General features: G+C 42.1%; 1 protein-coding gene across 6 annotated transcripts in view; it reads right to left on the bottom strand.

The window, feature by feature from the left end:
* Nucleotides 1-26,322, bottom strand: part of DENND1A (DENN domain containing 1A) — a 160,161-nt gene that overhangs the window by 59,433 nt on the left and 74,406 nt on the right. For all 6 annotated transcript variants that reach the window (XM_048325598.1, XM_048325599.1, XM_048325601.1 and 3 more), the window contains exons 9-12: nt 23,994-24,104; nt 18,808-18,908; nt 12,933-12,978; nt 4,446-4,547 (exon numbers count right to left, since the gene is read on the bottom strand). In XM_048325598.1, the coding sequence (XP_048181555.1) occupies nt 4,446-4,547; nt 12,933-12,978; nt 18,808-18,908; nt 23,994-24,104 (360 nt within the window). The remainder of the gene's footprint in view (nt 1-4,445; nt 4,548-12,932; nt 12,979-18,807; nt 18,909-23,993; nt 24,105-26,322) is intronic.

Genomic DNA, 26,322 nt, shown 5'->3' with positions numbered 1-26,322 from the left:
TGATTTTCCTGACCTGTTCGTGAGTGCCTCAGTTCCATCCCTCCTGTAGCACCTCCCTAACTTCCTCCTGCAGCAGTATTGGATTTGGGGAGGGCACAGTGACTCCTCATCGTTCTCCATGGGTGTTAAATATAGAATCCATGCCGGGCATTACTCACTTTTCTTTTAGAACTAGATGTTATCTCTGCACTTGTGTTTACTAAAACAGTTGCAAAGACATTTCCTTAAAAATATTCTGCAGATTCTGCTGTAAAAGGCGTTTCATTATTTAGTATAACAGAAATAACCAAGAGCGTGTCCAGCACTGTTTATAAATCTGAATGCTTATGCCAATGATCCAAGCATTAATGAGCCCACAAACCCATATTAACATAACACATGATACCAGATTTAGTCTAAAGTCCATAAAATAAGCTCACTCCTATTCACTGAGATAACATTCGTCAAGGAGTTCTGTAATCCTCTAAATAGAAAAGCTTCACCAGATTTTCAAACCCAAACAGCATACTTCATGTTTGAAGGGGTCTAGACTTGTAGGGATGAAATATGCTTTTATTTTCTATATTAACTTATGTAAACCATTTAAAGGTAGTTCTTAAAAGTGTAATAAAATGCCAGAGCTCTAAGCAACTTTCAACAATCTCAAACATTGTTATAAGGGGTTTTCTTTAAACATTCATGTGAAGGTAAAGAACCTTCCATCTATAAAGAAGGAAAAAGCTCTGTGCTTTGTTTTAAACAAACCAGGAGTTCAGAGGGCTGGTCACAGCCTTTCTGTGCTTCAGCTCGCTTGGTTGGGACAGAAGCAGAATATTGACTGGTATTTTGCTACTTCCTCAGACACTGTAGGATGTCCATTTTATATATATGTGGGATTACTGCAATAGGCATGTCAATTTTTTAACAAAAAAAATTTTAACAACAACATATTTAAATATACTAACAAGTAGCAAAAAAAAACAACCCCAAAACACCCTCATGTTTACTCTCTGGAATAAATTAGTATGTAATACAAAGTAGACTATACAAGCAGAATTAGGGTTGTTTCCTGCCTAAAGAGGCAGTGATACTTTAAAAAACCTCAAATTGTGACCACTGAAAATGAGGATTATTTCTAGCCAAACAGACACATATACATGCAGTCTATCCTGAGAGTGTTTTTAAAGAAGATTTTTATACTTCTGGCAGCTGAGGTTTAAAGGTCCGATTTCAACTCTCACCATGTTTCAGAATGCAATCTGTGCAATGCAGCAGAATGAAATGGTTCAGTAAAGGTGCTAGTGGAAATTCTTTTAATTAGGTCCAAGGCTTTTCAGCTGTCAACATGAATAAAGCAAGAAACGTTCCACTGCAAACACAGCGTAAGAAATAAAAATGGATTCACCTTTAGGAGAATGGTTTGGCTACAGAGCTGCAGTTTGGTACTCCTGGCTGCCCTGGAAGCAGCTCATTTCCCTGTGTGAAAACCAGCAGCCCTGGCTTCCTCCCCGTGGTGGCTCGGTGGAGAATGGCAGCAGGAGCCCCAGAGCTGAGCCTGAGAGCCCGGGACACGCAGAGGCCCTGCACACCCCCAGCCCCCCGGCTCTGCGCCATCCCCCGGCACACGCGCCCGGGCCTTCATTTAGCAACAACTATGAGCTGACAGAGCAAGCTTATGCTTTATTCTTTGTAACGTGGGGCTCTGACTACAACTATGACTAGAAGATGACACTTATTTGGAAATACATGAAAAATCCATACGGGTTGCATAAAAAAAAAATTACTACCCCCTCTTTGCTATTCGTTGCAACACAGACGGTGGTGTAGGAGACTTGTCAGCAGCAGATGCACTTATTGTAATCACAGTCCTTAATAAATCTCTTTTTTTAATATTGATTATTTTAAAAGGAAAGTTACTTCCCAGGGTGCTCCCATGCTGCCAGATTTCCAGCAATACATCAGAAGCAGAAGGTGAAGGAGGGGCAGGTTTTCATATTTCAAATAGTTAATCAGTACCACAGTAGCACAAACCTTGATTTTCAGGGACATGACCTGACCACTTCAGAAGCCTGACAGCCAGCAGGTACTGCTGAGGTAAACTGGGGCAAAGGAACAACTTGAGCTGACTCTGCTGAAACTGCCTCAAGTCTGTCCAGCTCCTCTGACAAAAATTCTCACCGGAGAGACCTTTCACTGGGTCCTATGTTTGTTTGGATCCTAAGAATTAAGGATTAAAGAACAGTTCATTCTTGATTTCCAAGAACCAGTTTAGATAGCAACATCACTATCATGAAACTCAAGAACAACTAACTACCCGAGGCTCTAAAATAATCATAAGACTTCCTTCAATTCATTTAAAAAGTGGTTCAAGGAGAGGGGGAAAACAGCTTTAGAAATTTTCCACTGGATTAATTACCTGATGGTGAATGCACCACAGAGAAGATGTTTTTGCTCACTGATGAATATAGATAAGATTTAATTTAGCAAAGTAAATTTTGCCTATTCAGCAGTGCATGAATTGCTCACTGCTCACATTAAGTAGCAAAATTGGCAGAGTAGCTTGATGTAACAGGCATTTACGATCAGGAAACTCTTGAAGACATTTTTAGTTTCTCAGATCATAAATGCATCTTAGACTAAGACCAGTGGGGAGACACACTCCCAAAATCTCCCAGGGAAGCAAAAAGGAAAAAAAGAGAAAAGAAAAAAAAAGTATAATGGATTGGCTTTAGTGTCTCCCTGCTGAGATGAACAACTTGATCCACTTACAGTTCCAAACACATGATGCATGAAAGAACTGACAGAAATTCAATTCTTGCACAGCAGAGCAGCTGCTCTCTAGTGGTCAAAGCCAACTCTGGAACCGTGTGAAGGGAAAGACCTGGAGGGGGAACTGCATCATCCAGGTAACTGCAAGAATGCGCCAGAGCTAAATCCCACATAAACCCCCAGCCCAAACATTAATTACACAACGCAACACGACTCAACTTAAAGCTTTGTTGTGAAAAATATTAATCCCAGCTGTATTTATATAGCAGTTGTGAAAAAAAATACCCCACATACGCTACTGGTGAGCCCTGCCAGTTAATTGAATTTGCTGGCAGCACTTCCTCTGCTCTGCTCTCAACATCCTCCAAGATAAAATGGAGCTTTTAAATAGACCTGTGGAAAACTGAATCAAGAAATTTGAACTAATAAAACACAACTCTCTACTGTTATAAAAGTGAAGTAAAAGTAAATAATGAAAGGAAGGAAGTCTCTTAAAATTTATTACATTCCAAAGCTTGAAGTTTTGTGTTTATTGGAGAAGTCTCTTCTGATGTTCTACAATGTGCCCACAACAGCTCCTTTAATGAAGTCTCATAAAATCTAATATAATACTTGATTGTTGACAAATCATATACATGTTTGAGGCCCCGTGCTCACTGTATCCAGACATTTCTTACATAATTCCATGAAATTTACAAGTCTGTCATTCCCGGGTTGTGGATAATGGCACGAGCAGTGACCAGCTGGCAGATTTGGATGCTGGGAGTGAAATCAAAATGAAAAACTATATAAAGCCAGAAAAAATCACGGAATCAACTTTTACAGACTAAATGCTTGACTAAAGCCAAAATGTTCACAATCAAGATGGCCCTTTCCTCAGAGCTCCCTGTTTTTGAAGAACAGATCCTGTCGGAATGCCGGGGTGTCACAGCAGCAGGCACTGGGCATTCACCCTTACTGCAGCTTCTCCTCACCCACCAGCTTATACTAAGCTCCCTGCATATCAATTCTATTTCTCAACTGCACATAAAAATGTTCAGATCTAACTGTCAGCACAATATTTCCAACCAGCAAAGGAAATCCAGATTTTCCCCTGCAATGTTCTCCTAAACATTCATTCTCTGCCTTAAAAACAACTCCTGACACTCTCAATCTTCTGCTCTCCCCTCTCAGCTTCTTCAGTGGAGATGATTGCAGCAGCAAGTGGGATGTCTTTGTGTCCCATTAAATGTCAAGTATTTATACACCATTACTATCAAGTTATTAAAAACATGAAATTTACCAATAAAAAGGGTGAATGAGAAAGAAAATGAGTTCCGAGTTCTAGCAGTAATTGAAGTGAATGTGAAGGCATCCATTTCATATCATATCTCAGGATGTAAAATGCACGAAGTTCCTTAAAGCTCACCTGGAAGCAGTCACAGGAAAAAACCTCACACAATTTCATTTGGAAACAAAAGTTAACTAAAGATGCAGGATTTCTAGCTCACGTGAGCATTAGCTGATTTTCACTGGGAGGCTTCAGTGCTTGTCTGCAAGTGTTCAAACAAACATTCCTGAACACTTTGGGACAGCAAGAATTGAGGTAAAGCAGTTCAGTGCTACCAACGAGAGTCCCCAGTGAGACCCGTCGGTCACACACTGAGCAGGAATTGCTGCCAGGGAACGGAACCTTGGATCAATCACTCCATACATACCACATCATTGGGGAGGCTCTGAAGGTCATCAAAAGGAGTTTCCAGTGTGTTGGTGTCTACATTGAGAATCACCACATCTTCCAGGGCCATGCTTCTTACTTTCTATATCGGAGCAAATTCAGGAAAAGGGAAAGGAAAATATAAGTATGGGGAATTAAATTTTATGCATGAAGGACACAAGTGATGGCAGAATGACATGGCATTACAGAACCTCAACCATCTTAAAAACAATCAACATTCCTGACTTCATTTTTAATTTATTTCTTCATTTTACAATGCTAAAAAATTAACCTTCAGTTGGCAGAGAGAAGTTCTTAGCATCACGCACACTGAAATTTGTCAAACCAGAGAGTCTGTGATTATTCAAGTGAAGATTTATTTCAAGTACCTCTACTAAAGTTTGTCTTGGTGCCCTGTTTGCACATTTAATAGTTTCTAGTCAAGTCAGGATTTCAAGCATATCTTTTTATATCTAGAAATTAATGTAAATAACAATAAAGAGTGAATTTTCCAGGAGTTAGGAGTTGCATTAAGTCACGGATGGGAACTGGTTTACAAATTCCAGGTTGAATTTTGGAACTCTAATAAAGATAAGTTTACAACTGCATTTAAGTAAAATGGATCTTGATTTCCCTGCTTAAACAACAGTAAATGAGTCACTGGTACCAAACAGAGCAGCATTTAAATACTTAATACTTCTTCCACTAACAGGAGACTTGAATTTTTTTTTTTTTTGACTGACTAATCACACAGGTTTTATGTCTTCAAATAAAGCTTTGAAAATTCAAAATCAGAAAAACTGGAATTACAGAATAGGGTAATTGAGGAAATTTCCCAGTGACACTGTAAATAAAATGTTTAAGTACCTACCTACCTACCTACACACAGGACCAAATGAAAGTTACTGAGCAGGAAAGTGAACAAAAACATACTCAATTTTTAATTAAGGTTTTGTGGGGTGGAGGGAATTGTTTCCTTTAAACGAAAGGAACTGAAGTCCTAAAACAATGGCAAAGTTGAGCCTTAGGCAGCTAAATAATTACCCTCAGTTTTCAAGGCTCAGTCCTCTGTCTATAAAGCAAACTGCTGTGTACTTAGGGCTGAAAAAAACCCCAACAACCATAAAACCACTTTGTAGACATTTAAGTTTAGGTCTTCATGAGACATTTCTTCAACTTAAATAGAAGAATATTGCATTTAATGCTTTCCATATAAAGAGCTCCAGCACTGCCTGACAAACCAGGTACTTTGCTTTCAGGAACCAAAGGTCACCCCGTTGGCTGCATCTGATAAACTCTAAAGCAATCCAGGAGCCTTGCTCCTTCTAGGAGTCCGGAAGCACCAGACAAACTGATTTGCTCCTTCCTGTTTCAGAAAATTAAAAATCTCACTTATACTCAGAGGACTCTGAAAACCTCCAACAAAAAGGTCTTGCAAAGTACTTAACCAAAGCCAGAAGCTTGTCAGCCCCGAGTGCTGGCAGGACAAGACAGAAGGAAGGAAACCCTTCTCCTGCTTGCTGCCGAAGAAGCAGCACACGCACGGTGAACGTGCCAGGGGTGTTTGTGTACCTCTGGTGGTGAATCTGCACCTCCCCTTAAGCAAAATGTGGGGTTTTCTGGAGCACAGAACAGGCTTGTGCCACACAGGGCTCAGCCAGGGAGGATAACCCAGAAGGATGCCCTCATGGTGCAGGGACTGTAAATGCTGCTCAATGTGATCACCCCACACCTGGCCCAGAAATCACCATATCCGAAAGGAAGCTGATGTTAAACTCTGCTGGGCTGCACCTTTACATCCCCAAGAGCTCAACCTCACTGTAAAGCTTTGCAATATTTGTACAAAGGCAGTGGATTTCCCTTGAGACCAACGCTCAGATTTAATAAAACACTGGAGACTGACTTGATTAATAGCATCTGTCCTGCAATGCATTCAAAAACATATAATTTTTTGATGGTCCAATTGTGGCTCATTCTACAGAAATGCAGACTGACCAGTTCATCTTAATCCTTAGTTGGTTTTATCATCTCTCCTGTCACTATCACCTTTGATAAAGGTATTATCAGACAGTTATACAGGCTCTTGTTAGATAATCACACGCTCCTTTCACTAAACCTGGCACCTAATCACCCCAACCAACAGGGAAATCACAGTATTTACTCTCCTGTTGGAATTTGAGTAAAAATTGCCATCATTCAACTGCAATTCTCACATTAAACCCCACTGGATTCTATGAATCACAAAAACATACAGATCATTTTTCACAAGTACAGTTTGTGTGTTGTTGTAATTTTCTGGAAATGGGAAGGGACAGCCACAAGCCACACATGGTCCCAATCCATATTTCACAACTTCCTGAAGAGCTAAACAAAATTTTACAAGTGATACCTGAGCAACAGACTGGACTGTATTCAGTAGGTTCATATTTTGCTGAAAAAAAATGTGGATAAGCAAGGACCAAGAGGAAACATGAACATTACAGTTGCCTTATCTCATTTTCCTCCAGATCAGGGATGTACTGAGTCAGGAGAGATTCAGTGAAAATGTGCATCACATCTCACTCCTGCAAACCTTTCTTAACCATCCTTGCCCAATTACTTGTAGCCATAATTAATCACCTAAAATCCATCTAAATCAAACTAACATCTACACCTGCCTTTTATTTTAAATGTCTCTTTTTAAAAGAGTGGAGAGGTATGGAAAGCTGGTTTAACAAGCACACTGAACCCATTGTTTATGGCCTCTATAAACATGGCTTAGTAAGAATTACTGACTTAATCAGAGAGAACTTATCTCCTGGTGAAAAGAGCACTTTAAATTTCAGAAATGGCACCTTTACTGTGAAAATCTCTTAACTTTTCAAACAAACTCCAGGGGGCCTTAAACACCAGGTCCGTAAATAAGCGCAGTCCGGCCGCCTGCCCCGCTCACAGGCAGCCAAACACTCGAGTCATTTAAATGTTTTATGTGGAAGTTCACAAAAACACAGAAACCATATTCTAATAGAAGTATTAAGGGGTGCTCCTTCATCCTGCTCCCATCACACGCTAGAAGCAATATTCATCCATAACAATAACACCAGTTTACACTAAATGCTGTTTTATCACCACTGGCTACACTTGGCAGGTTCTGCATTTTCTGCCATAAAGGAATCCCAAGTTAAACTTCTTTCAGGTGAACAGTTTTACTGAATAGTTCCATTTGAAACAAAACAAAAAAAATCTCCATAGCCATCAAACACCAGCACCCCCTGCCTTCCCTCCCACAAACCAGGTTTGCGTAATTTCACGGCTAAATTGCTGCCAAAACATAAACCAACTTGATCGTGAGGTTTTATAACCAGATACAAACATGATCAACATATTAAAAGATGTTGTTACAGTAAAAAGGTAACATACCTTCCATCGATTCTTTTGGGAAGGCAGAACCCCTAACAGAAGCTAACATTCTAGCTAGCCTTTGGTTGTGCATTAGGTTTGAAATTGCTAAGAAAGTATGATTCACAACAAGTCTAAAATCCATTTGCTTAATGACTTGTCTCTACTGAATTAATAGTTTCCATTTATTTTCTTAAGGAAAACACCACAACACTGCAGACAACAATGTGTCAATCTGGCTGCCAGAAGCAGGAAAGGCAGCGGATATAAAATTTTATTATTTCATGCCCCAAGAGCAGCCAGAAGGACTTAATGAAATCACGGCCAGATTTACAATCTGAAATGGCTATTCAGCAGACAGCTCTGCTTAAGCGGGATGTGCCCCCTGACCCCGGGGCCCTTTGATCCGGGCACAGCAGGTGGGCTGCCCCCCCAGCACATCTCCCACCCTTCCGCCCGGGCACCCTGAGCCTCTACAGGTGATTCCCCAGATCCTTATCACAAGCAGCTGTTGCCAACTGAGTGACAAACAGCACCCGTGATGCCCCGGCACTGTGGCACACGAGAAAAACCTCTCTGCTTCTGGAGAAGCCTGCTTGGTACTGCAGGGCTTGGCTTCTGAAAACCCGCCCTCAAACATCCCCCCAGAATCCCTTATTAAAACATGGTTGTTATTTCCATTTTCCCAATAACTGGATAAAAGACAATTCCATAAGTAATCTGCCATATTTTTAAATGCATTTTTATCAATACTCCTGAAAACACGTACATCCATATTGGTAATATTTGTGAGTGGCTAAACTGCATTTAGGGGTTTAAGACCTGGATTTATGTTAATCTATAACCCTTCATTAAAATCCAATGGAAAAGCTGCACTTCCTCAGTTACAGGTAGAAAAAGCATTGATTTACTAAGTATAAATGGATGGGAAAAGCTAATTACTGCTTCTCACCCCAATCAAAAATATAATTAACAGTTAACAGTACCAGTGGCAGATGCCAGTGGTCAATGAATTCTCAGGGTGTATTCTGGGAAGGGGAGCCCCACGGCAGGATCGGGCCTGAGCCCAGGCTCACAGAAGCCGTGCTCAGGGCTCATTAGTTCAGACTCAGTGCACACTAATTGGGCTATGGTTACACTGGATCCTGAGCAGGGCATCCTCACCCTGAGGTGAGCCAGAGCAGGGGAATGTGCCAAAAAGTGCTCCCCAAATGGGTGCATGGGTTTCTGAGGGCCCCAGCTCTGCTCCCCTGGCTGCACAGGAGACATTACTGACACCAGGTGAGATCAGCCACCGGGTCCTACCATGTGTCACACAACAGGAATTTCACTGAACATTTCTTCCCTCACACAAACATCTTTACTGATACCAAGTTGAAGTAAACCAAAAATCTGCTCCTATAGCTTTTATGACATACACAATTGTACTCTTCCCTTAGGAAGAAGGCTAGAAAAGCGTTCTGAAATGCAATGTTTCACACACAAATTCATCCTGGATAACCTTGCAAGAATTACAGTTCTGAAGTCCCAGAAAAAGTCCTTGAATAACTGGAATATTAATAATAAAAATATAAGAAATACTTTTCTAATCACTAATTCTAACTCTAAATGCTGGGTTTGTGCTCCAAACAGAGCAGGAAAAGGGTGGATGTTCTCCTAAGTGGATCTGGGCACACTGGAGTTGGCTGCCAGAGCTCCACATCTCAGAGCCCAGCACAGCCATCCCCAACAGTCAATCAAAACCACATGTGCCCGAATTCCAGCAGGGAGCTCCTAGGTCAAGGGCATTCCCCCCTCCATCAGCACCATCACACTGATAACCTTCCTACACAAACAGTTGCAGAAACAATCGTTTACTCTGACATAATGTAAAAGGCTGCAGCTAAGTTTGACACAGCTTCCAACGCAAAGGGCAATTTTATATAATCTGAAGACTGAAACAGCCTACAGTGCACAGGCAGAAAATAAGATTGTGAAAGGTGTGTGTTCTTTTGATAGAGTTTCATTTTCCTACCTCATTATTTATCACTACTAAGTACTTATCTTCATCTAATATGAATTCAATTAGTTCCGTAAGCACGTTCCATTATTCATGTGATAGCTCCAGCCTTGCTTATCCAACAGCTTATAAACTTTTAGCCTTCTTTGAAGTCACTTTATGGATTGCTAAATGGAAATCTTATAAAGAATGACTAACTAGGTGATGATAGAAAAGCTGAAAAATAAGAGCACAAAACACAGCTCTGTATTTTCTACCAGGGTTTTCCCCCATAAATCAATTGGAGACCTCTGACCTATAACAGGAGATTATCTTATCTCACTGGAGAACATTTCAGTCACAGTAAATTAGATTTAACAGCCAATGGATAGGCTTGATATTTTAATCATAAGAAAAATTTGTCATTTTCCATTAAAATAACTGTTCCTTCTACAGAGTCCCCGTGGAACACGGGAAACTGCAAACTTTAAGGAAACAAACAGTTCAGAAAAAACCTGTTGAGCTGAGAGAGGCTGTATGTTGTTTAAAATCACCAATACTTCTGGTTCTTCCAGAGGCCCCATTCCAACACTGGGATACAAAACCCACAGAAACAAGACTAGAGGTAGAAAATAATTTTTTTCCTATATCCCAAATCCCTTCTCACCTTCACACCACAGCTTTCCCTGTGCAAGATTAGGCTGCCACTAACGTTTGCACAAGGACAAATCCAACCTGTGAGCTGCTGGGACAGAGCCTGAGCCCAGACCTACCTGCAGTGCTCCCTGGGCTCCACACCAGGGCAAGGGTCCACCTGCCTCATCTGCAAGGCAAGTCTGGGAATGAAAGCCTTATCCTGACACTGGAATGCGTGGATTAACAGAACCCTTTTAAAGTCCTATTTGCTGAAATTGCAGCATTTAAAGAAAAAGGAATACTGAATAATGGCAGCAGTCTGTAGTCCTAGTTTATAAAATTATTTTGATATGGAGAAGATAATACATTTTGTAACATACACAACTGCCAGATCATAAGAAAAAGAATTGCTGTTGTAACTATGATGTTATTCTACTAAATAAAACACACAACTTTACATATGAAGGAAGGGACAAATAGAGTGAGCACTCAGCATCACAAACAAGAGGTAACCTGGGAACTGTCCAGCTCATGTGACAAATGTCACCTTTCCCTTGCCCAGGGCACAGAAATTCTGCAGCACTTGCCATCAGACAGATCCAGCAACCACTGTGGGATTTTATGTTATTTTTCAATGGAAAAAGCAGAGTTAGCTGCAAGAAGCAATTCTGTCTGTATTCAATTTATCCATAAGAGCAGAGAAAACAGTTTAATTTATTTATTTAATTTATTTGATAAGGCACTTTGAATAAATGTACTTTGCCAAAGCATGTCTGTGTTCCAGAATCTCCGGCTATTCAAAAGCCAGACTGGATTTAGTACTAAACAGATTTTTTCACAAGTTACTAAAATGGATGAAAATTGGCTTCTCCAAGAACAACTCCTTTTTTTGAGTTTTTACAGATGGAGTTTGGAAGGCCCACAGAGCCCTGCAGTCTGAAACTCAGAGACAAAGGAAGAGGCAATGGATTTATGGAGCAAGGCAGGAGTAAGACATCACACAAAGCAACTCCAAGGTGTAATTATTAATTTTTTTTCTATATCCATTCCCAGTCCAACCACAGAACTCGTGAGCACAAATATTTGTGAAAGCTGAAAAGTGTGTGTATGGAGATATCCCATTCACCAGCTCTTCTCCATCTTTTACATACACCACAATAACCACACCAGTGATTGCCTGGGATGGATATGGGGCAGAAAGTTTCTTGATCAATATGAAAAATACATTTCTTCTTAGATATTCCCTCACTCCTGCCTATGCAGTATCCAAGAAGCCCCTTGAACGGAAGCATATGATGTGCAAACAAATGTATGTGTTGACTTTTAAACTAATTGGTTATTCACAAACACATTGTACTGAAATTCTCTACTTGATTTAGCAGTATAAAGGGCATAAAAAATCATCTGTACCCAGGATGGTAAGGAAAAGAAAAAAGACATCCTGCACATTCAATCTATCTTCTCACAAGAAAACTGACTCCTAAAATTACCTCTCATTAATGCTGGAAAAAGAGGGGACGTTACACAGCACACACAAACACACAGAGCATCATTATTACACACACTTGCCCTAGTGAAAGAATCAGTATTTTTTTATCAGTATTTCCAGAAATTACACATTTTTATGGACAATACAAGAACAATTTTTCTAGTAATACACATTCCTTTATGTGATGTTAACCCCAGTTTTCTGAACTGTTCTGTATCCTGAACATGAAGGCTCAATTTCCAAACACAGGAGCTAAAACAGGGACACAGGTCCATTAATGTCCAGGGGTATGTGGAGTCCCAGCAGAGCTCCCTGGGCAGGAATGCCTCTTCCCACCCAGAGCACTCCTTGGGAAGGGGCACAGTCAGTAAGGATGAGGATTTCAGAGGTACCTAAGTCAGTATCTTTTGTTGTTCCCCAGATACTTTTGAGGAAAGCCATCGACTGTTTCACCAGTACTGGAAGCAAAAGCAAATGTGCTATTTCCACTTTTAGAGTTTTTAAAAAGTCACATGAATTACTGGGAATTGTTTATAGGAGAAGCTTTCTGTGAAGGCTGGTTCTCTGCCAGCTTTGTGTTAACATTAACTGCAAGTTCCTTCTTTTCAGATCTTTCGAACATTAAAAAAATTACAATCTGTCTGCAAAAGCCTAAAAGAGAACTGTAACTGTCAACATTGTGGTTTAATATCGACTCTGCCTTTGTGCCTGAGTCCAACCAAGGCACTGAACTGATTAAATGAAGCCCCAGGGTGGGGAGGGGAGCACGACGTGAGCTTGTCACCGCCGAGCTGCGAGCGGGAAGTCTGCCCAAGGAGCACAGGGGAGCAAACAAGGCTCCTGAAGATGCAACATTATCATGTATGCCTCACTCAATTCCCTCAGCACTCCCAAATTAACAGGATTATTTCACTTTTAAGCATATGAATGAATGTGTAATTGCTTGCAGAATCTGGCTCTAAACCATACCACTATACATAGTTTCAGAAATGGTGCAAGAGACTTACCTCCATCAAACTTAAGTGTATTCCAATGAGGTAGGGCATGGGGGCACTGCGGAGAGGAAAAGAAACCCGGCTTTACATCCTCATAACAGTGAATAACACACATGACTTACAAAATTAGCTACAGGAAAACACTGGGATAGCGGATCAGATTTTGCTTAAAAAATAGTAGATACATATATACAAACAAATCACATGTGAACAAAGTGTTACTCCATATCTGAAAGACTTTTGTTACTATGCAATAGCCTCCTACTCCTGAAAGACTTCATTTTTTCTTGACATCAGAATTTCTAAGTGACTAAGTTTGGGCAGGTACCCAAGGACAGCTGTTAAACATATCCCTAACACTGGGGTCTTTTGTTAGAAAACCAAACAAAATGTGTTATTGCAATTTTAAAAACATACCCTTGGAAAAGACTTTTCCAAGAGTATTCTTTCAAAAACTGGACCCAGTTGTAGTGTCAAGTGGTTAATTTAATGTATATGTATCACCCAGTACTACAAGCTTTGAATTCTTTGAGTGAGTCCAGATACATTTTTAAGTCATTTACTTTTAAGTATAAATCTTGACAAGTTTTCATTTATAAAAGAAAACAAAAAATACTTTTGAAGATTCTGATAATCTCCAGAGTTCCTGGGACATCCGCTGATACCAATATTCCCCTCAGGACACAAAACCTAAATACCCCAGAGGCTCATAGGCCAGGTTTTAGCCTTGGACACTGGCATGACACCTTTGTTAGCCCACAGAATGCTAGTGCTGAAGGGAAGACTGATCTTCTCCATGTCCCTTTCCTGATGTGAGCAAACCCCGAGAAGGACCCGCTCCCAGCAGAGAGCCCTGGCTGGGAGCTGCCTGTCCGGTGTCCAGGATTTCCAACGCTGAGCTGCTCGCAGCCTCCCCCTCGGCAATCAGGGCCCGGCGCAGCAGAGCCATCAGCGAGGCTGCCAGAGCTGCTAATTGCAAATATGGCACATCCTGCCTGCGAAACGCAGCGCACACAGACAGACACAACTTCTAAAATAGAGCCTCAGCTCGCTTTGGATACAGAAGCTCAAAGAGCTCATTTTCAATTTCAGATGAAAAAACGAGAGAAATGTCACTGTACTGCCTTGGATTAAAATATCTCCCATATTGCTGCTCTAAGCTGGTGCCTACTGCTCAGTAAGAGCAGTACAGTGCTGAAAAAGCTCCTGAGACACCAGGCCAGCAAAAATCCCTGCTTCTCCTTTTCCTGAGAAATACCTTTAAAAATATATTTACTGATAAGCATATTAATATTTATGTTGTTTATTAATACACCCCCTCAAACTGCCACTCTGTAGGATGCTCTACTAAGGTGGAAACAGACCCTGCAGTAGACATTCTATGTGAAACCATTTTTTTTCCTTTCTGAAGACATTAAACACATACAACTTCCTAAGTCCCTTCCCAGTTCACTGGCAGAACACTCCAGTGCCTTGTCCCACATCACTGCAATGAGTGTCCGGCCCAGGGCCCCTGCACCCCCACAGCCCCTTGGGACAGAGCCCAGAGGGGCTGCTACAGCACAGAACCATCCTGAATGTTCTGCTTCCTGGGAATCCCGTGGCTGGCAACTGGAACACCCACCCAGGTCCCTGGGCAGAAGGTTTGCCTGCTCCCTACCACACTCGCCCATGACACACAAGTGCTGCTCAGTTGAGCCCTGATTTGTCATGGACACGTTTGATTTGTGACAAACGCCATCTCTTCACTTCCCATGGCCATAGCCCAGGAGCAAGAAAACAGCCAGGAATTTTATACCCAGAGAACGAAGCACTGCTTTGGCTCTGGCTGCACAATGGCCCCGCGAGCCGGGCTCGGCTGCCCCGGCCCCTCCGGTGCCACCACCACCAATGTGGTTCCAATTAAGGACTTCCAGCAACGCGACAGCTTCAATCCCCACCGCACAAAGTCGGAACCTCGGCAGGAAGTCTTAAGCCTGCAAATGTCTCATCTAGTGGAACCTTGGCTAACATAATGAAAGGAAGCAGGAAGAGTGCAGTATTCCTGAAAACCAGCCATTTATTAACATCTCCAAACATAGGAAGGGAAGATATGGCTTAAGATACATGGATCAGGTTTGGATGCAAAGACTCATCTTTTCAGTGCTGGAGTGACAAACATTACATGTAATGGCAATACAGCACATAAACACTTACAGGGACTGCATAAATAACCTCAATAAAATGTGATTCTGGTAAAGAGCATAAATATTTCCAATAAAATCTACCAGAGAGATTCTATTCTTCCATCATCACTCATCAGTATGACTGAATAGGAAACACACCTAGAAGTAAATGCCGAAAGTTCATGTCAGGCTTCATAAATTGCTTTTATCACCATTTCTCTTGACCATGAGTTAATCATAGGCCATTATTTAAGTAGACCTTTAGCATCCTGTGCAGGGGAATGTGCTGTGTCCCCCCTTCCCCACCCAGGGCACACTGAAACAGTCCTTCCTCACTGCGATTCAGGTCCTGAGATGTGGAACACTCCAGCAGTTTTTAGTATTTTATCAGGGTAGATTTGTACTTGCAAGACTTCCAAGAGAAGTTCAGCAAGACACATCCCTTGTATAAAGAGCAGAAACACTCGGCACAACCTTTAATCCTTCTGGGAGCCCTGGCAGATTAAAGACTGCCCTTCAGAGCAAGCCTTCCCCACTGCTTGACACTTCATCAGTCCTGGGGCTTCTTACAGCCACAACTACTAATTACTCAAAGTTGTTTGCTGGCAGCCAATAGCCATTAAGTGCAAAATTAAGAAGTATCAGTTTCTACCACATGTATTTACTGCTCAAACAAAGTGCCTGCGTGAGCCTTTCAGAACAAAGAGAGGGGTCATTACTCCTCTTGTGCTACACTGGCTCCCAAGGCAATCAGCCTTATTTATAATCAAATGAGTTATATAGGTAAATATCAAATCATTAAAGTAGCAATGCATAAGCATGAATATGGATTTTGGGGACATAATGGCTATATATTGCCCATTTATTACAGTTGCATTTTTACAATTTCTTTAATTCGTTTCCTTAGGCAAACTAGAGACGGCTTAATTATGCTCCCAAGAGGTGGGCAACTACTAATTGGAAGAGAAGCAGGTGAAATAGAGGGACATTTCTTCTTAAGTGAAGAAAGCCCAGCCTTAAAAAATACTGCAATTCACCAGGAAAAGTAATGTAAAAACCCAAGGATTTCCAAAAGGTTCCTATTTACAGCTACACAGGGATTTCACCATTTTGCTTCATTGTTCCAGGAAAATGGATGAGATCACACTTACCACATTCATGTCTTGCTATACAAGCATTGACTTAATGGGTGGCTCTCTCCCACCACTGGTACTTCCCTCTCTGGGGCAGTCTCCTGATTTCTCTTCAGATTCCTCATTGAAATGCAACAGAATTCCACCCAAAATTTATTGGAGTAATTGATGCAAATCAGAAACTTGACTGCATAAATTGGAACAATGCAGAGAACACACAGCTCTGACACCAGGAGAGCAGCTACAAGGAGCTTTAGTGAGTGCCCAGGTGTGCCAGGCTCAATGGCAATGCCCACCGAGCTCCTTGGGCAGGAATCTTTGTTTCCCAGCAGCGGGAGGACTTCAGCTCCCCCTCCACCTACTCAGAGAAGCACATTGACTATATGCAGATTTAGAAAATAGGAGAAAGGGAGTTAAAAAAACTCCTGGAGAAAGGGCAAACTGCCCCAACAGAAGCATTTGTTAGCAGCTGTGCCAGGGTGCTCTGAGAATATATTCATGCTGGCTGCTAAGCTGTCTGTCTGATAGAATAGACTGTTTTAATCACCCTACGAAATGTACTGTTGCTTCTGGTGACAAAGCTCTGGGGCTCAGCGCACACTCCGCTGCGTCCCAGCTCAGCAAAGACAGGCTTTTCTAAGGGCTCATTTTAAACACAGACGCTGAGAGCAAGAAGGAAGCAAACAGACACAGTGGGAGTGGTTTTATGGCACACAAAAAACAAACTGGGAAAAGTAGTGAGGAAAATTGATACACTGCTTCCTCCACATCAACAAATGTTTCAATTTCCAATAAAATAGATGGACAAGAGCTGACCAAGTAGTTGTATGTGCTTGACTATCAATGCTTGGTGGCAGCATCTCACTAACCAGGACTTCTGGCACCTGCTGGCATGTGCTCTAAACAAACAAAACCCAACCAAACAACACCCCAAACCAGCCACCAGCAGCGCAGCTGTGCTTCTGTACTTCCTCTGTTGCTCTGCATTCAAAGGAACAAGCAATTGTGCATCAAGGTGTGAGATCTAATGACAGCATTTTAGTCTCCTCCACCCAAAATGTTTCCCTGGGCTGAAAATACACTAAAGAGCAGTGTCCAATTAAAAAATAAAAACAAAGGATAGCACTCTTCCCCTTGCTTCCCCTCCCACCCCCTGTCCTCAGCAAATCTACACAACAGGGACGATCAATGGGAGATCCACCACCAGCACTGACTCAGCACTGAGAGCAAGTATTTGGGAGACACAGCCTTTGGGCATTTTCAGTTCTGAGGGAAGGTATGTCAGTGAGGAATGCAGGGGAACAGAAATACTAAGTTTGAGAAAATCCTTTAAAGAGGGAAATGGGAAGCAAAAGGCAAGTAATCACAGGTGGAATATACTTTTTTCAAACACTTTCAAAGATCTCGAGTGACACGGTCTATCCATCCTTCTGTGAGTTTCAAAAGAGCAGGGGAAGATTCAAAACATCACAGCACAGTCCGTAAATGAGCACAGCCAACTGAATGAACAAGATATTCTGTATTCATAAGAACTGAAGAATCCTCATTGCTTTAAGTTTTGTTCCCATTTCAGCTCTCTAAAATTCTTATGTCATATTTGCAAATAAAATAACCAGGCAATAATTAAAATTAAATTAAGCTCTTCTATTTTAAATAATCTCAGGTCATTTCCCTTAAGAGGCAGACACCAGTAAGCAGAAATACTGCCTTAAAGCAGGGAGCAGGGAGCTGATTGCTCAGTCCTCCCAGGCAAAATGACATCTCCAAGTTCACATGGTTACAAAATAGATGGTGGACTCTATTTTGGGAAATATATTTATGGCACATAAATTGTTGCTAAATTGACTTACTCAAACAATGACAGAGTGTGTAGCTACCTCTCCAATTAAAGTTCCTGGCTGGGTAAGGAAATCAGTTGTTGCATTTGTGAGCTGCCTAACAGTTGTACATTTTGAAATCATTCTTTGCACACAGCCTGGCTCCCTCCTGCCATGGCCGGGTGTTGGCCACGAAAGAATCCCCTCAGTGATGCTCAGTGACTTGTGGCTTTCTCTCCTGCACCAGGGTTTGCTTTTTGCACCCTCTGGGTGGGCCCCTTCCCCTGCCTTTGTCAGGAAGTCCATGAATAACTGATCACCAAGGGCAAAGCCTGTGCCTGCAAGCAGCAGGTACCTGAGGAGAGCTGGGGCAGCCTCTCCAAGTGTTAATTACACGTGAGAAGCCCATTATCCAGGGAAAGGCACCTGCTGGCACTGCAAATGACTGGGACCTGCCCTTCCTGCGCAGGGAGTCAGGGAAGGCTCATTTCCACAGGAGATAACTCTTTACATTCTGCTCCCTGTACCCTGACACAGGCACACACAACATTTACATCAGCTGCAGAGGAGCAAACTTCCTTTAAACATACACGTTTTGGTTTCCAGGCCTTCACTTGCTGCTGGTTATCCCGGCTGGATCCCCAGGAACAGCCGCATCAGGAGAGAGCTTCAGACTCACTCTAAGAAATGTGCACAGTGCTGTGGGTCTGAGGGACAGATACACATCTCCAGAACACACACACAGGTAATGCACACACAGAGATGGCCTTACCAGCAGTAGTCCAGGAGATGTGGGGGCAGGACAGGAATGTAAACATGCTGCCAGAACATCGGGTAGAGCATGGCTGCAGACCCATGGATGCAGGCAGTTAACTGAAAAACACACAGAGAAACCGCAGCGTAAATGAGACAAACCTCGAGCTTCAAATGGTAAACTTAGAGGCAAGAAAGTAAAGAATCAACTCTCCTTTCCTATCAATGCTTTATGAGAAAATACACAGCACTGCTGGCAAAAACAAGGGTCTTGGGGGGAGCAGGAGTGGCTGCCATCCGCCTGACTTTGTGAACAGCTGAGAACACGATTCACTCGCAAACCCAACCTGCAAAGAACACCCGGCATTTTATAAAGCAACAGAAACATGGAAATGAAAACACAAAGGGAACTAAGAAACAGTAATGGCAAATCTCCCAAACCTGGAAATTACCATGCATTAAATATCACAAAACTGCTCTGAAATTATAACACAAACTGAAAAAACCATGGCATGCGTTTCTTAAAAACACAGTATGCTAAACTCAGTGATTAAATCCTGATGATTTAAAAGGGAATTTTATCTAATTGCCCTTCACCTAATCATTTGATCCATTGAATTTCTCAGTTACATTGTTAAAAACTCATGCAGAAGAGTTTTGATGTGGCAGGTACCGAATTAGCAAAGGGAAGTGCCAGTGAAGCCACGGGGAGAATCCTCACAGAGGAAATTACTGCTCTCAATCCTATTTCAAACAATAATTATTAATTGGAAAAGAAGATAAGCAGGATATTTGTCACAATCACTAAGGGTATTAATATGGAGCAGGTGGCAATGCTCAATAAGGCAATCTCAGCAAAAGCTATAGGCAAAACACTATAAGAGGATATGAGCACACACACTTGGGGAAACAAGTAAATAAATCAGAGCACTCACACACAGACACATCCAAGGCAGACTCGGAGGTGACAGGGAAGAGTCACATCCACCCTGCCCCTGTTCCCAGTTCAGAGTGTCCTTTAATCTCCAGGGACACCCAGCACAAGCACTACACTGTGCTTCACTTGTGAGGGAGGTTTTGAACACAACTCTCAACAAATCCTCCCAGTTCTCGGAAGGCAGGAGGAAACTGAGTATTTAATGCCTTCTGGGCAAGGGGAAGGAGGCAGAGCACTTCTTATGAGTCCTGAGGAGACAAACTCTAAGGGACTAAGGTCTCTGTGGTGGCCTGAATGTGTCCGAGATCAAACCAAGCAAAGACAAATCATGATATTAATCCTAACTCAGTTAGAGGTGGCATAACCTTAAAAAAAACCAGCCCTCATTATTATTAATTTCCATTAAGACAGACTAGTGACTCACAGACCTTGCAAAGGGAACCCATGACTGGAAAAGGAAATGCTTTGGATGGGCTAAACCAGACCCTTCAGGCTCCGTGTCAGGAAAAATCAGCTACAGTTGGGGGTAGTTTGGGTTCTGTTCACTACCAAAGCCTTTCTGTGAGTAACAGAACCTGGTGGTCCAAGTAAAATGCAGGTCAGTGGGCAGGACGGTGGAAGACAGGCCTGCATTTTACGTGTTACTTTTATGCCTCTGAACAACACAACCAGTTTTTTCTAAATTTAAATTTAATTCTAGATTAGGAACTGCTTCTCTGAGGATTGAGTGGATAATTTCAGCCATTACTACACAACATGGTCGTGGCTGTAGAGGAGTGAATTCCATAATCCTACGAGGCCTCTTCCAAGCCCCTTCCCACTGGTTTTAAAACTCAGCAAGAAAAGATGAAACATCCACAATGCTCAGCACTCAGACATCTGAGCAGGACCTGACACCTCCTTTGGAGACTCCCACCTGTCAGGAATCAGGTGACACTCGAGCAGGGGTGAGCCCCAGCCCCAGCCTCCAGCTCTGCTCTGAGAAGGGCTCACACCCAGCTGATCTGCTGGAGACCTCACCTGATCAGTGACTGTCACCCAGGAAACAAGCACTTCAGAGTAAGGCAGCCTGAGAAATGCCCAACTGCCAGAACTACAAGAATCCAGCATTTTGAACTCGGATTAGTTCCACTCCTCAGCTCTGTGCAGCTGTTGCTGGAGGGTGTAAGGAGATCGCTGTGGAAGGGACACACTCAGTCACTGGGCACTTTGTGCAGTTCTATATTTAATGCTCTAAAAGCCTGATTTGAGCAAATGAGATCAATAGGAATTTGTCACAAACTTGAAACTACTAAGCTGATGTTGAACTACACGAGATCATTTTCCACCCCTGGCTCCTGGCACACACTGGGCAGGATGTGGCTACCAAGGTGCAATAAGGACACTGAGGAAAAGAACCACCTTTTGCATGGCTGTAAGATTAGGGGGTTGCATTCTTTGGGGCTAAAAACCAAGTAGAAAGCTGAGCTACAACAGAATTAAGCAGTGAAAGCAGTACCGTCACAAAGGCTGTGTATGAAGGCAACAGGGACAGCAACAGAGCTGTGGCATCAGAGCTGGGCAAGCTCTCAGCTGTGAAGCATCACAAGGACAGGTGGGGTATCAAATTGATCATATGTTATTCTAATTCCTCACCCTCAGAGCCCCAAGGCCCATCAGACCCCTGCCAGGGAATAGGAGGTTTGTCAGAGCTCCCCGTGCTGCGGCAGAAGTGGCACAGGAAGCTCTGCTCCAGGATCAAACATCCATGTCACAATGGGATTCTTTGCTTTGTGCTAAAACTCCAAAAATCACAGAAAAGGCAAAGAAATCCACCTCAGTATGATGGAGCCAGACAGAAACATCCCTGAAATCCCCAAGTTTAAGTAATTTCAGAGCTTCGCGTAAGATGCTTTATAATGAGAGCCAGCGTGCTGCTGCCCCGCTCCCAGCCAGGAAACACCTTGGGGTGGCCGGGCCGCAAGTTCTGAAGGAAAAGAGAATTCTGGATGGAAGGAGAACTCTAGTTTCATTTTTGCAGCAGCATGCTCCCACCAGCAGGTGAGCTTCTGCCAGGCACAGGGCATTTATCATTTTGGTTCATATCTCACGTTTTTTGAGGACTTAGATCACAGAATATGTAATGAAATTTAACAGGAATAACTGTTTTAACATTTTGAGAAATTACCTGCATTTCCTTTTGTAGAGACGAAGAACAAAATCCAAAAAAACAGCAATAATTTCTCTATAGGTTCAGTATACATGCTTTATAAAATAGCTAACAAACACGGCTTTGTTCAGTTACCCCTAAATCTTATTCAACTTAAGGATATAAGGATATTGAAAATAAAAATTTGAATTTGAGATGATGTATTGTAGCACAGAATTCATTCCACCATAAAAGGCTTTCTACCCAGGATGGTTTTGTTTTCTATCTCTCACCTGGTATTAAATTCAAGCCCTACGTCTGAAGTGTGTCTCCCAAAGCTAACAGAAATGAACTGCAAATAGGTCCCTTCCACTTTTGTGTTAAAAATCCAAAAGCTAAAAACAAAGGCAGCAGCCCCTGAGCAGCCCCAGAGCAGCCCCCCAGGCTGGCTGCACTTGGGGAGTGGGGGGTTTGGTTCCTTTGCAGTGACGAGGTCTTGGCTTCCTCCGAGCACAGGCTGAGAGCAGAGAATGTTCCTGGGCTGGAACGGCGAGCGGCAACCGCTGGCTCCGGCCCAGCTCCTCAAACCTGCCTTCCACTGTCACTCCAATCTGCCAGCAGTTTATAGAGAAAGTTGTAAGCTAAGAACACACAGTATGAATACCCCTCCCTCCCAAGAACCAGACGTGCTTTTATCTTGGACAGAGGCAAAAGGAAGAGAAATAACAGAAAGAGAGGAAAAAAACCCAGCCCCACTTGTGAATTGGCTCATTAAGGAAGGCACAGTGACAGGTAAGTAATTCCTCTTCCCAGGCTCTGTCACAAAGGGAGAGATTAAACCAACCAACCACACATCTGAAATGCTTTGGGCAGCCCTTCTCTTCTTCCCTCCTCTCTGATCATTTACTGTTCTTTTCATTCCGTAGGTTGCTGAAATAAACACCTCTCCTTCATTTTATTTCATTACCAGGCCTGGATGGAATTTTCCTTATTTTAGTAGTGATGACATAGAATACGTGGCAGATAGAGAAGTTAAGATTTTACAAGTTTTCTATGGTATTAAACTTCATAATACTGAAATGCTTTCAGTTAAATGTGGGATTGATTGTAAACATTATTAATAGTTGTTATTAGGTCCTGGAGGCTATTATAATCCTCCTCCTTTTGCTTACCTTTCAAAATGATACTGCAATAGTTATTCTGGGATTAAGTCTGAGGCCTTACTCCTCTCACTTCTCTGCCCTGTGCTGACAGACCATCCTTACGAGGATTTGTGGACATTACTCCAGCCTTCCAGAGCATTCACAATGCCATGGAGCAGTTTGAATCTCAAGCACAAAGCAGGTCTGGTCATACATCAGATACCAGTTACAGCCACAGGAAATGGAAATAGCAGCTGTACTTCAGCCAGGACTGCTCGAGTGCTCAGCCCACAGCACTAGAAACCAAAATTAGTTAAACCATCTTCAGCACTCACAAAGGAAAGCAATCAATAGCCATTTACAGAGCAAACACGATGACCATGGAGCATTTGCTTTCATAAAGAAAATCACAATCTTATTGACTGCTAAACCTTGAAATGCATAACACAAAACTTTGAACTGAATCAAGCCCTGTGCTTGTTTTGATCTCCAGCCATTTTTTTAGAAGAGAGTACTCTAGAATATTCAGCAGCTTTCATCTCTCAGACACTTGATGGAGCCTAAGGAGCATTAAGACTAAACCTTATCAAACACAACTCAAACACAACTGCAAAACTGTGCATTGTCAATGTACTTCAGCCCACTCCTCTGGTCCATCCAGAAGAGGTCACTGGAACATCCATTTGACAGTGTCATTTATCTTTTTTTTTTTCCTGTCAAGTAAATTCTGAATAAAGGACTTCACTATGGCATAAGTCTTTGAACATTTGTGTACCAAACAGCCACAAAAATCCCTGCATCCAAAAAATTCTTTTGAACATTGTGGGCCAACAGAAGTTCTATAAAATCCTCACATAAGGCACAAAACTGAGCTGGGGCTGCATAACTGAGGTTGAAAGGTGGACCTGGAGATAATCAGTTAATTTCCCACATATGACTGTGATTAAAAAAAAAAAAAAATACTGTGAATAGAAGAAATTCTTGTGCATTTTACTTACAGTGCTCAGCTTACTACAGCAAATGAGGATGCGGCGCTCGTACAGCATACTGGCGTAGAGATGCAGCATGTTGTTGACATCAACTGCTACAAAATACTCTGTCAGATTTCTCTGGGGAGAGACAAAAATCATTTTTTACTCATGACATTACAAAACCAAGTGTCCTTAACAAAAAAAAAAAAACAAAACCAAAACCAAAACCAAAGAGATTTCATCCTTCTATTGTGCTACATCCAGTATGAGGCTTAACAAAAGAAAGCAGGATTTCATCTTAAGGCAGAGGCCTTTCTAATTGCAGTATCTCTCCCCAGAGTTTTGGGGAGCTGGGTCTTAGAGTAATAAAAGTGATGATGTTTCACCCACAGCTTTCTGAATACTAGATACTTCTCTGAGAAAAAAAATGTTCTGTCACTTTTATGGAGACTTCAAAGCTGCCTGATAAAGTACCAAAACCCCACACCCCAACACTAAAAGCAGCTCTCAGAGGCCAGTTCCAATACAGCAAATTCAATTGTGAGCTCAGTCAGTGCTAGAAAAATTCTGACTATTGGAAACACATCTGGGCATTTAACACACACTAAACCCAGTTGTCTGAACTGAACCCCTCACTTCGGGCACTCAGACATCCTTGGGTGGGAGACAGGAGCACTTCCCTGGGGAGACTGAGGAAGGAGGCAGGAAATTATCTCTCTGAGCACTTCACTTCTTAAAACATAGAAATTAAAGAAAAAGGGAGAGGTGGAGGAAAAGATAATGCCCAAAAATGCTGAATTAGGGAATTTGTCTCCAAATAGCTTCTTACAGACATGAAAGGGTTGCTATAGGATAAAGACAGCCTTATACAAAAAGCACATGTGAGAGCAAAATTAGATTAGTCATGAATTCAAGTGCAATCTTAATCATCCTTAAATAAAAAAGTGCAGAAAAGCAAAAAGCAAATATGATTTAGAAACTTAAAGAAGCTCAACAAAGCCTATTAGCACTTTTGACAGATCCAAGATACTTGGCCTGAGAAGTCTGCCAAGATGCTTCATACTGTGCAAAAATATGTTCCCCAGCTTGCCATCCAAACACAAAGAACTGAAGGAAAATTAAGCATTGTATTTGGGAGACTTTGGTACCAGTATGTAGAGGGATAAAAACTGAGCTCATTATGATTGGCTTCAAACACATAAAATAAAACAATCATTCAGGTCTTTATTAAAGTAGAGCTGGAGCCACAGACAGGTACAGTCAAAGGAGAAAAAAAAAAAAGCCAACACATTTTGCCAAAAACCTATTAAACTATCATGTACTTTTTCTGTATTTCTCATCCCATCTGTGCTGATTAACATGATATTTTTGTCTAAACATAAGCTGTCTTCTCCACGGCTCTTCTTCCCCCTCTCACCCACCCTTCCACCACGCCAAAACACAGTGTGTGACGACACAATTCCTGCTAATAGTGGGAATTAAAAGAATTTTTAAGGAGCCCTGAACTCCCTTTGATGCCACCCAACTCAGGGGCACGGCAAAAGCAGCACACAATCCCTGCATCCTGCCTGAGGGTGCAGCCCTGCTCCACACGGATCTGTTTGTGAGGCAACAGCCTCCACTGCGAGAGGAAAATAGACGTGGGGACTTGATTTGCAATTGTTCTTTCATCGAGTTTATTGTGATGACATGACACACAAATGTACCTTCAGATGGAAAGATTTGTAAGGTTTCAGTCTTGTCTGCTCTCCAAGATTTGCCAAGGACACCTGGGAACCATGTGGGCTGCATGGAAATGTATTGGTACTGAGGAGATTCACGTGTTCCCTCAAAGTTGTATTTATAAGAAAGCTGTCAGCTCTGAAGCTGAAATTGGGACTTACACATGTATTTTGAAAGACATGTCTCGTAAGTGACAAAACCATGAATGAGTTAAATAAATACAAATGAAAGCGTTCCAATTTGCAGGATAATTGTTATGTATTTTGCTTCCTAGGACTTAAACCTTTCTCAGGGCAGTAAAAAGCGGGATTTTCAGAACAGGTATTCCCACTCCTCTCAAAATTCACCAAGAGTGTTACAAAACTCCCTCACGCTCCTTTGAAATTTCATTCCCAGATCAATCATCCATTTGATCATTTGCTATCTCGTATCAATAAACACACACTGACTACTCTGACTTTTGAGATTAAAAATCACGTACTTCTCTTCCACTGTCAGCTAATGAGGAAGATGGACCCAGTGATACAAAAGTACTGAGGGCATCATCCCCAAGAAAACACCATCATTTCAGCCTCTTAACTTACCTGCACCTTCTGAAAGACAACAGCTACTACCAGGAAATTCAGTCTTGCAC

Source organism: Corvus hawaiiensis, chromosome 21 (assembly GCF_020740725.1).
Source record: "Corvus hawaiiensis isolate bCorHaw1 chromosome 21, bCorHaw1.pri.cur, whole genome shotgun sequence".
Classification (NCBI taxonomy): Eukaryota; Metazoa; Chordata; class Aves; order Passeriformes; family Corvidae; genus Corvus; species Corvus hawaiiensis.
Note: the sequence above shows the minus strand (reverse complement) of the source record. Positions and strands in the feature narration are given on the sequence as shown.